Source organism: Podarcis muralis, chromosome 3, assembly GCF_964188315.1.
Source record: "Podarcis muralis chromosome 3, rPodMur119.hap1.1, whole genome shotgun sequence".
Taxonomy (NCBI): domain Eukaryota; kingdom Metazoa; phylum Chordata; class Lepidosauria; order Squamata; family Lacertidae; genus Podarcis; species Podarcis muralis.
The window spans coordinates 116,949,616-116,961,191 of NC_135657.1; the positions used below are offsets into that span (position 1 = coordinate 116,949,616).

The 11,576-nt window shown below is 44.8% G+C and overlaps 1 protein-coding gene and 1 long non-coding RNA gene across 2 annotated transcripts; one reads left to right on the forward strand and one right to left on the reverse strand.

Moving 5' to 3' along the window:
- The first annotated feature begins 3 nt into the window (after nt 1–3).
- On the forward strand, nt 4–11,540 carry CENPQ (centromere protein Q). The gene is made up of 8 exons (XM_028722013.2): nt 4–205; nt 2,322–2,379; nt 4,153–4,273; nt 6,461–6,529; nt 7,985–8,114; nt 9,215–9,334; nt 10,394–10,471; nt 10,935–11,540. The coding sequence occupies exons 1-8, from the start codon at nt 83–85 to the stop codon at nt 11,058–11,060; spliced, it is 825 nt and encodes a 274-aa protein (XP_028577846.2). The 5' UTR covers nt 4–82; the 3' UTR covers nt 11,061–11,540.
- On the reverse strand, nt 638–1,347 carry LOC144327336 (uncharacterized). The gene is made up of 2 exons (XR_013392422.1): nt 912–1,347; nt 638–738 (listed from the first exon to the last, which is right to left on the reverse strand). It is a non-coding gene; the product is annotated as an uncharacterized LOC144327336 (long non-coding RNA).
- Nucleotides 11,541–11,576: the final 36 nt, after the last annotated feature.

Consider the following 11,576-nt stretch of genomic DNA (forward strand, 5'->3'; position numbering starts at 1 on the left):
TCGCGAGAGTGGGCGGAGCGAGTGAAGCCGCCCAACGGTCGTGAGCGGGAAGGGCCGCCCGTTCCCCTCAGTTTCAGGAGCGATGAAACGCCGCCCGGGGAAGGGAGCGGCGAGGGCAGCGCCGGGGCCCAGCGGCCGGCCAGGCCCCTCAGGCGCGAGAGGGGGAGCCGGCGGGAAGCGGCCGAAGAGGACGCCTGAGGGGAAAGTAAGCGGGCGGCGGCGGTGCGGTGCAGTGGTTGGAGCGTCAGCCCTCTTGCTACTTGAGGTCCCCTCTCCGTGGATGAGGAGGAGATTGCCATCTCTTTCATGGCAAACCACGACTGATAAAGAGGATTTCATGCTTGACAGAAATACTGCTCAGCGTTGAAGCTCCGGATAGAGTGCTGTTTAAGCGAAGGCCCCCGCTTGGGAGGCGGGGTACTCGCACCCCCCCCCCCTTTCAGCCCTTGCCGCCGTGTTGGAGTTCACCCGGATAGATCAGGGGCAGGTAACCAGGTGCAGAATGGTTCTGCGCAGGTAACTCTCACGTGAAGGCTGCTTTCCCGTGCCATCGCAGCCTTGCACGGATTGGGGTGGGTGGGTTGGAAATAAATGGAAAGCAGAGGGAACCCACTGTTCCCCGCTCCCCTTTTATTTATTATTCCCACATGCACACACCTGTGCACCTGGTGGGTTTTCCTCTGGCAGCATCCTAGCACCCCACCACCTTCCCAGCGCCTGGTAAACAGCCTTCCCCACCTCCCCAGGGGAGGCAGTTGCAGGAATTACTGGCTTTACATGATTTCATGTTTACGTGTGGACCGCTGGAACACACATAGCTGTCAACGTTTCCCTTTTTTTAAGAGAAATCCCCTTATTCCGAATAGGATTCCTCGCAAGAAAAGGGAAAAGTTGACAGCAGCCTTTCCCACCTTGCAGGGGAGGCAGTTGCAGGGGTTACTGGCTTTACAGTACATGATTTCATGTTTACGTGTGGACCGCTGGAACCAAACCCTTGTGTAGGATGTGTGTTATGTGCACACAGTTTTGTTTCTTGTGTGTGTGATTGCATTCTTAGTATCCTGAAGCTGCATAACAAGCTGTGAATGTATTGCTGTACCTCTGCCATAAACTCAAGAATGCAAGCCTTAACCCCCTCCCACCCATCTGCAGTATAACTGGCCTGCCTTAGAAGGTGATTGTAGGGGCTGTGATAATGTCATGTGTGCAATGTGCTTTGTACATTCGAAATAGCTGTAAGAGTGCTAAGTAGTATCGCCATAGGAAAGCCCAAATTACAGTGATGGTAGACTCAACTGGCCACTAGGTGGTGGAGTTGTTCCAGAGATGTGCAACTGGGCAAGCCGTACAGCTGTTAAATAAAGCACCAGAAGTACATAAATGTTTGCGGGCAGGATCGCTTCAGTCATTCAGCAAAAGTTGGATGGTTTCTCATAAGTTGCACTGTATTTTCTGACGCACAAATGTTAAGATCTTGAGCCTAGACTTAGTTTGAGGCTGGAACTATGGAGAAGGAGGTTCTGCTTTCTGCTGCACAGAACCCCCCCTCCCCCCACTATTCACTAAAATCTTTCTTCATTGGGCATGGGCCAGTGATATTTGCTTTATGTCCTGGCATGGTTGTAGGCGTTTTATGCAGGTTTCATTCTTGACTGCCAATTTGTATGATGACAACACTTCAGGTTTCTTTTTGCTGTGGATAGAGCATTCTGCCCATATTGTCTTCATACAACATGAGGCACAAAGTGTTTTTAAACTCAGAAGCAACAGACTGAAACTGACAAGAGGGCAAATAGAAGAGGACACCTTCACTCATAATCACATACACAGCCCAACAAGACAACAAGAACCCACTGACATACGAATCAATCTGGCAAAGTTGACCCAACAAGCCGCCCCCACTCCTCACAAATGCAAACAAGCCCCACTGCAGCCAACCACATCTTGAGCCCCCTTAATCCCTCTCACTACCAAGGAAATTGTGACAAGCAAATAGAAAGAGAACCTATCCAATCAGTGTTAGAAACTGAAGCACCACTTTAGCTAATGGGGCTGCCGCGCCGCTGGAGCACGATTTCTGTTCTTATCCTGAAGCAAAGTTCTTAACCCAAGGTACTATTTCTGGGTTAGTGGAGTCTGTAACCTGAAGCGTATGTAACCCAGGGCACCACTGTATATGTTTTAACTTGATATGGTGCTCATAAAGAGGCCAGTGTGGGCTTCAGTGGGTTGTGAATCAGGCATTTGTATACTACATTTGTAAAAACCCATGGCAATTCAAGCATTAAATTGAATCTGTTTTCCTGTATGCTTCTCTATAGCAAGGTGTGCAAGCAGTCCAGAAGAAACAAAGGCAGCAGAGAGCACAGTCTTCTGAAGGTATTGGTATTAGTAATAATTTTATTATTAGCACAGCGATAGATCTCAAAGCTCTGTTACAATTGTGAATTTGTAGGCAGGGCAAGCCGTAGCACATAAAGTGTAGGGATTTACTATATGAAAAGTGTATGAAAAATTAAGCCACTGTCACAATGTGTCCACACTCTGTTGGTGTTTAGTGTGGATGCATTGTGGGTAATTAAAATTGCTGACACTTCTAAGAGGCTGCTGCCTGTTTGATCCATGGGGAGGAATCCCAGCATTCCACTGACCTCTTCCTCCCTGCCCTAACCTGGCCCAGATTATTCTCCTTTTTATTGTCTGTATATTTCCCCCACGTCTTCCCTTCTGCCTATCCAGACCCCTTCTAAAAAGGGGCAGTGTTCTGTGTTTGGATCTTGTCTCTCTGCAGGCTCCATTCTGCTCTCCTTCCTTCTTCCTTTATGTCAAAATGTAACAACCCCCTTTCTCTTCCCAACTTCTGTAAGATCCTTCCCCTTTTATTTCAAATCTAAACTTCCCCCACCCCATCCTTTTTTATGGTGGTGGCCTATTTCTCTCTCTCTCTTGCTCTCATTCTCTCTCTTGGACGTTTTTGCACCCTAAACCCGACCAGCTTTGTGGGTCAAAACTCAAATAGCCTTTCTGACTTGTACGAGCCGGTGGGGTCTCCTTCTTCATTGAGTGGTGTGTGGCTGCCTGCCCCTCAGCAAAGAAGTACCAGGCGGGAGGAGCAAGCTGCTTTGTGTTCTACAAGGAGGCATTTAAAAAGAACCCTGAAAGTACGGTGCGTCCTCCCAGCATCCCTTTCCCCCTCTTCATCTTTACCTCTCATCCTAGGCAACCCCCCCCCCTAACAGTCACCTAGCTTTATAGGGACAGGGATAGTCAGGAAAAGTCCATCCTGTGCTGGGTGTTTCTTGCTTTCCTTCCCCATAATAACAAAGTACAGTGGTACCTCGGGTTACAGACACCAGGTTACAGATGCTTCAGGTTACAGACTCCGCTAACCCAGAAATAGTACTTTGGGTTAAGAACTTTGCTTCAGGATGAGAACAGAAATCGCGCGACGGCGGCAGCAGGAGGCCCCATTAGCTAAAGTGGTGCTTCAGGTTAAGAACAGTTTCAGGTTAAGAATGGACCTCCAGAACGAATTAAGTTCTTAACCTGAGGTACCACTGTATTTCGGTTTGTGATCTTGTTTTGTTCTCTCCACCCCTGTACTGCACACTAATTTCAGGAAAGGCAGGCTGGGACTGCCATGTGGAGTGTGTTAGCTCAGCCCTGCAGAGCAGTGACATTGCTTGGATTCCCCTTGGCACATGTGCTGCCACTTAAAGACGCACAAAAAATGGGCCAGTAAAGGGGCGGGGCAGAATGGGGAAATACTCATTTATACATGTACTGTAACATAATCTTAGTGTATGTAAGTGGCTCCCACAAGGGAGGTGCAGAAAGAATGTGGTTGGTTAAGGGAGGCATGGACTCAAAAAGGTTGAAAACCACTGCTCTAGCACAACTAGGCCAGAGTTGTTAGGTATGGAGGAATCTTGAAAGGATCCCCATTGCTTAGAAGGCACTGGGCCATTCTTGGTTCCTTATTTACTATGCAAAGGGGAGGGTGGGACACATAGACAGTATTAATTGTGGCTGATTTGCAAAGGCAGTGACTCTGTTGCCCTGCAAGTTGGTTACGAAGTTGTTGGCACAGCATTCTAGGCACATCTAGCTATCACAGTGGTGATACTGACAAACTCGCTTGTTCTTTGCCAGCCGAAACAACTTCTCTGTCTTCAAAAGTAGTGAAGGTGACTGCAGGCCAAAGAGCAAAATGGCAGCCACTTTCAAAGAATACAAGAGAGCAGTTGGAATCCATGATGCGTTGGTTAATAACGTAAGTATGAAAGACCTTTCCATCAGTACTATATTAACTTCCTTTGAGAGGCTTCAGCTGTGTTGATACATTTATTTGTGTTATCAGTAAATAGCTATAGTTCTTAGACTAATAGAATTGTAGAGGTGGAAGGGACCCCGAGGGCCATCTCCCTGCAATGTGGGGATCTTAACTAACATCCCATTATATTCAATTAGCCTTCTTCCACTTTTGTTAGCAGCGGGACGCGGGTGGCACTGTGGGTTAAACCACAGAGCCTAGGGCCTGCCGATCAGAAGGTTGGCAGTTCGAATCCCCGCGACGGGGTGAGCTCCCGTTGCTCGGTCCCAGCTCCTGCCAACCTAGCAGTTTGAAAGCATGTCAAAGTGCAAGTAGATAAATAGGTACCGCTCCAGCGGGAAGGTAAACGGCGTTTCCATGCGCTGCTCTGGTTCGCCAGAAGTGGCTTAGTCATGCCGGCCACATGACCCAGAAGCTGTACGCCGGCTCCCTCGGCCAATAAAGCGAGATGAGCGCCGCAACCCCAGAGTCGGCCACGACTGGACCTAATGGTCAGGGGTCCCTTTACCTTTACTCTTGTTAGCAGACCTTATATCTTGAGTGAATTAAATTGGAAGAATCACTTACAGTTTTGGACTTAAAATGCTTTATTGATGCATCAACCATTTACAGTGTGCGTGGAGATGAGAGACACAAAACAGGAAATAAAATGGTTCAGCTTTTAGCAGTGGAGTTAAATTAGAGAGCTACACATGGTGGCCGGATATAAGCAGTGCCCTTTTGTGGTTTAAAGGAACACATGACTTAACTATGAACTCAAGAGAACTTGGCTTCCTGCCAGCAAAAGGGAATGGCTTTTAATAAAAGTGGCATTGAAGCAATTAACATTTGCTGGCAGCAAATCTGTATAGTGTATGTATGAATAATGGTATGAGTGAACAGCTCAACTGCTGTGCATACAGGTACACAGTCTGTACCCTCGTTTAACGATCATAGAATTGTAGAGATGGAAGCAGTTCTGAGTGTTGTCTTGTCCAACCCCTTGTAATACATTAATCTTAACTAAAGCATCCATGACCGATGGCCATCCAACCTCTGCTTAAAATCCTTCAAGGAAAAAGAGTCCAGGACCTTCCAAGGGTGTCCATTGAACAGGTCTTACAGTCAGAAAGTTCTTCCTGATGTTTAGTTGGAATCTCCCTTATTGTCATTGTTTTGGATCCTGGATTCTGGAGCAGGGAAAAACAAGCTTGCTCCATCTTCCACATGATAGCCCTTTGGTTGTTTGAAGATGGTTATCACATCTCCTTCCAGTCTCCTCTTTTCTAGGCTAAACATCCCCAGCTCCCTAAACTGCTCCTCACAAGACTTGGTTTACAGAACCTTGATTATCTTGGTCACCCTCCTCTGCCCACATTCCAGCTTGTCAACATCCTTCTTAAATTGTGCCTAGAACTGGGCACAGTACTCCAGGTGAGGTCTGACAAAGGCAGAATAGAGCAGTACTATAACTTCCCTTGATCAGAACACTATACTTCTGTTGATGCAGCCCAGAATAGCATTCACTTTTTTTGCTTCTGCACCACATTTTTGACTCTGTAAAGCTTGTTGTCTATTAAGACCTCTAGATCCTTTTCACAAGTACTGCTGGCAAGGCATGGCTCTTATAATTGCGCATCTGGTTCTTCCTGCCTAAATGCAGAATGTGGTATTTTTCCCTATTGAAATTCATTCTGTTGGTTTGGGCCCAGTTCTCCAATCTATTAAGGTCATCTTGAATCCCGATCCTGTCCCCTGCAGTGTTAGCTACCCCTCCCAATTTGGTGTCATCTGCAAATTGGATGCTTATCCTCTCAATTCCTTCATCAAAGTCATTTATAAGATGTTGAATAATGACGGGCCCTGAAGAGAACAGGGCTGGACCCACCTATTCCTTTTTTCTTTTCTTTATAAATTTTTAATAAACCTTTTTCTTAATACAATAAGATAAAAGAAACTAAGAAAGAAAGCAAATGTAGAGTCCTCTCTGAAAGGTAGCTCTTAATCCTTATCATACACAGAAGGTGATAGCTATCAGGAAACAAAACAAATCAACCTAGTTCTTATCTGAGAGCAGCAGCAAATTCAGCAAACATTTTTCCACAAGGAAGAAATAAAATATCAATATGTTATTCTCTTTCCTTCCAGATCTCTTCAGTATGAAACTACACAGAATAACAATGAAACTGAAAAGCACTTAAATTGCCTCAGGAAAAGGTAAGGAATATACCATAGCAAGTGGGGGAAAGGACTGCAGGTGTTTGTGCAACGTGACGCTGAGCATGTTTACATACATAAATGCTATTCATTTACTTTTAATCCCTGGTATACATCCATTAATCTTTAGGGCTTCAGCCTTAAAGGTATAAGAGCAGGTATGGTGTGGCTAGAGTGTTGGACTAACACCTAACCCCACTTAGCCATGAAGTTCTCTGGGTGACCTTGGGCCAGTTACTGTGTCTCAGCCTAACCTACCTGAAAGGGTTGTTAAGATAAAATGGGGAGAGGGAGAACCATGTATGCTACCTTGAGCTCCTTCAAGGAACAGTGAGTTATAAACGCTATAAAATAAAATATCCAATGCAGGGATGTGCCAGATCCAGATGTGTCCAGGCCCCTCTCCCCATGGGCGATTTTGACAGGTGGGGGTGCCATGGATTTGTCAATCATCGGATCTTATATGACATCAGATGATTGGGTACAGCCACAAAGGAAGAATGAGGATCACATTCTGGTACTCTGTTCTTCCTTTGCCGCAGCTGCATCTTGAACTTTGCTGTAACTGATGTCATACATGATGTCAGGCTGGGGAAAGGTGGAGATGGCTGGCCAAAAATAGGTTGATGGGGCAACCTCTGAGACCTTGCAGGCCTAGTCATGCACATGAGCTGGAGGTTCCCCACACTTTCCTAATGCTAGGATGTCTCAGTTGGTGTCCCAATGGATTAGGTCCCACATTATATTGCTTTACTTCTCCCCTTGGAAGCCTATTAAAGTGGTACCTTGGGTTAAGTACTTAGTTCGTTCCGGAGGTCCGTACTTAACCTGAAACTGTTCTTAACCTGAAGCACCACTTTAGCTAATGGGGCCTCCTGCTGCCGCCGCGCCACCACTGCACAATTTCTGTTCTTATCCTGAAGCAAAGTTCTTAACCCGAGGTAATATTTCTGGGTTAGCGGAGTCTGTAACCTGAAGCGTATGTAACCTGAAGCGTATGTAACCCGAGGTACCACTGTATACCTCTGTGAAAGGAGCTGGTGAAATAGACATAGTTTCACTCATAATAAAATACGTTTTGTGAGAGTGAAACTTAATGGTAAACCTTTCCCTGAGATAATTATGCTCTAGTGTTCCTTAATTTTGAAAGCCTGGTGCCAGATTGCTCATGAGGGGGGTCAGTCTATGTGATAAAATACATTTAGACCTTTTAGCCTGTTGTTTGGAGAATAAAGTGGTCTATGTGAAAACAAGTTAGCCATATGGGTTGACCATTTGGATTATATTGAACATTCTCTTCTCCCTCAGTCCAAAGCAGAAAATATTTATGTGCTGTTCAGTACTTCAAGTAAGCAAGGCTTGTGAGAACTCTAGTAATACAGTAATATAGTATTGCCCTTTCCATAAGTATAAATATTACACAAGGTGAGAATCTTGTTTATTGTTTTCTTCAAGGCTTATCAAACATTTTGAGACCCTAAAGGTTCCTGTGGAGAGGGTGAGCAGCCTGAAGAACGTGCATAAGATGCTAGCAGAGGAAAAGGAAAAGAGTGTTTCTCTTGAAGAGGGTTTGGCAAAACTGCAGGTGAGGAAGGAAGAGAGGGTACATCTTGGGGATTTACATGGCATATCATCTGAGTACACAGCAAAGGACTAATCCGTTCTGTGAATTAAGAAGATTATGAGCTTTAGGTGATTTGAAACCTGAAAACTTCCTCACTACTCTATAGTGCTTCAATTGGTATTCATAAAGGTTTTGTGTTATTATTGCAAGATATTTCAAATTATTTCACCCCTTCATGCCGTAATGCTACACTTCTGCACCCCTCTCTGAGGGGAAATGTGAAGCTTTTTGGTACAGATGGAGCTATTGTATTTTCCAAAATCATTATGCCTAGACCATCTTCATTGGTTACCATACAAAATCTGCTTCATGCTGCCAGTTTTTATGGCATTCTTCAAAGTAAGAGAGGTGGAAATTGGAGTAATGGACTCTTTTAAATGTCATAACAACCATGGCACCACAAATTATTGATAAGAGTTAATATTTGTGAATCATCAAATTAGCCCTTGCTTCCCAGGTTACATATTATAAACTATTATGTATTATCAGACAAGTGTTCCTTCTGTTCAAGTAGAAAAGAGATATTTTGCAATCTATTCTGTAGAATGAATCATGAAAGATGGCGAATACTTGAGCTGCTTCATCCTCATAACCGATATGTAGCAGTGGGAGCGGGTGGTGCTGTGGGTTAAAGCCTCAGCGCCTAGGACTTGCCGATCGAAAGGCCGGTGGTTCGAATCCCCGCGGCGGGGTGCGCTCCCGTTGCTCGGTCCCAGCGCCTGCCAACCTAGCAGTTCGAAAGCACCCCCGGGTGCAAGTAGATAAATAGGGACCGCTTACTAGTGGGAAGGTAAGCGGCGTTTCCGTGTGCTGCGCTGGCTCGCCAGATGCAGCTTGTCACGCTGGCCACGTGACCCGGAGGTGTCTGCGGACAGCGCTGGCCCCCGGCCTATAGAGTGAGATGGGCGCACAACCCTAGAGTCTGTCAAGACTGGCCCGTACGGGCAGGGGTACCTTTACCTAGCAGTGGGAGCTAATTTAATCCTGGCAAAACGTTTGCTACACAGATGGTTCCTTGCTTTAAATATATTTCTTAATTTACATTTTCCTTTTAAATGCAGGAAGAAATAAACAAAGTTTCGTCCACAGCAGATCTCCATGAAGGAAATATTCAATGTCTCCAGAACAAAATACACAAATTAAAATGTCAGCTGGCTACAGAGAGAGCTACAGCAAATGAGGTATCTCTGAGATGGGGATGGAATTTTGAGTCTGGGCACGATGAACTGGGCTTGTCTCAAAGGACAATGGAGTGTGTCTCTGGGGATGAAGTCAAACTGCAGTGTTCGCAGCTCCGAAGTTACCTCTACGGGACACAAGCCTGGGCAGTGTGTGTGCAGGTCCTGGGCTGTCCTGATGACAAGACCTGCCTCTCGGCCTCGCTGATGTGGTCCAAACGAAAGCAGAGCAATATGTTTGGTGCCAGCTTGGCTGCAGGAGTTGCCAGAATGAGGCATATAAGGCATCATCCAACTGTCTTAGGTCCGGATCTGTGTAGGGTTTACTACTCCTTTCCCAAAAGATAATGCAAGGCAGTGGAAGTTTAGAATCAGAGTTGTCCTAGATGAACTACCCCTCAGGTTGACGAGCCCCATCTGCCCAGACTCTTGAGTCCATGGAAGAATGAATTCAGGATTGCTGAAGGCGTATCGTTGACATAGCAGTTTGAAAAGGAGGTATAGCTAAATATATTGGAATATAGCAGTATATAAGTATATTATAAATAATATACAGTGGTACCTTGCAAGACGAATGCCTCGCAAGACGGAAAACTCGCAAAACGAAAGGGTTTTTGGTTTTTTGAGTTGCTTCGCAAGACGCATTTCCCTATGGGCTTGCTTCGCAAGACGGAAACGTCTTGCAAGTTTGTTTCCTTTTTCTTAACACCGTTAATACAGTTGTGACTTGACTTCGAGGAGCACACGGTGTGGTAGCCTTTTTTGAGGTTTTTGAAGACTTTGGTGATTTTGAAGCTTTTTCCAAAACTTTTCCGATACCGTGCCTCGCAAGACGAAAAAATCGCAAGACGAAGAAACTCGCGGAACGAATTAATTTCGTCTTGCGAGGCACCACTGTATTAGATATGATTTAGTACAAGTACACGGGAGGAATGAGGTAGATGTTTGATATATGCATGCATGCATGCGGTTCCTCTCAAAGGAGCCCAGGGCAGCAAAAGATGGATTTTTTTTTTAAAAAATACAATACAGATGCAGATATTTCCTCTCTTCCCTCTCTAGTTAATCCAGACAAATGGCAGTGATGATCTTGGTCTTCCTGATGTTGCACAGTACCGACTCACAGCACCCATTCTTCAGGTGAGTGGCGGGAGGGCTGTTTCAGAAGCCTCCCGAGAGTGAAGAGGAAGCTGCTCTTAAAAATCGCTTCTTGCAAAAGTATCTTTTCTATTTTGTTCCAGAACCAGCACCTTTCTTGTTGTTCACACAGTGATTAAATGGTATTTCCTAAACCCGGCCTCCCTCAGCCTGGTGCCCTCTAGATGATGATGGACAGCTCCCATCAATCCTAGCCAGTGTGGCAAGCAGTCAGTGGTGTGGGAGCTGTAATTCAGTAACATTTGAAAAGTTCCTGGGTGGAGAAGGCTGTCCAGAAACCATTCTTTCTTGTGTATTAAGGCTTGCTGCTCCTTAATTTTGTCTGCCCTCTTTGCATCCTTGAGCTACTTGAAGCTTTGCTGGAAATTGCACTGATTTTTCCTACCTGAAAATCCTTTGTTTTCCTCATACGATCTTAAACTTTCTCCCCTTTCACATTCTGTAGGATGAGCTTCTGAAGGTCAGGAACCAAGAAGGTCTTCTTAATGACATAAACACCATACAAGAATCAGAAGAAATGAAGACACTGTTTGCTTTCCTAGAACAGGCATATGACTATGTGGATGTCTGAAGAAAGTCAGTTGAAGGACATTACTTATTGAAGAACAAGGATTAGCCCTGTTTCTTGGTGCTTTAATCTTCCATGAATGTTTTGTTCTCAAAACATGATGGTTATGATGGTACTCTGTCTTCAGGAAAGTGATGGATTGTTACAATCTGCATTGTGCTTTGTGCAGACTTTTAAAACAAATTAATTGAGATATCCTAAAGTTAACCACCCTATATGACAATATGTATATATCTTTCTAGCTTATTTGAGAAATTTCCCTTTTATTGCAGTAATCCTGATAAATGAGTGCAATATTCTACAGTTCTAGTGATACAAAGAACTTAAGAGAGTGGCTTCACACAAAAGAGCTCTATGAGACTTTTGCTTTTATAAATTTCTATTTATTTTTCCAGATAATGAAATAGAAAACTTAAATATGTATTGTATTGATTGATTGCTGGGTCTAATATGAATAAAGTAGCATCTGCTTCACTTTTGTGACATGCTGCAGACACATATTTTTGTGTAACCATGTGT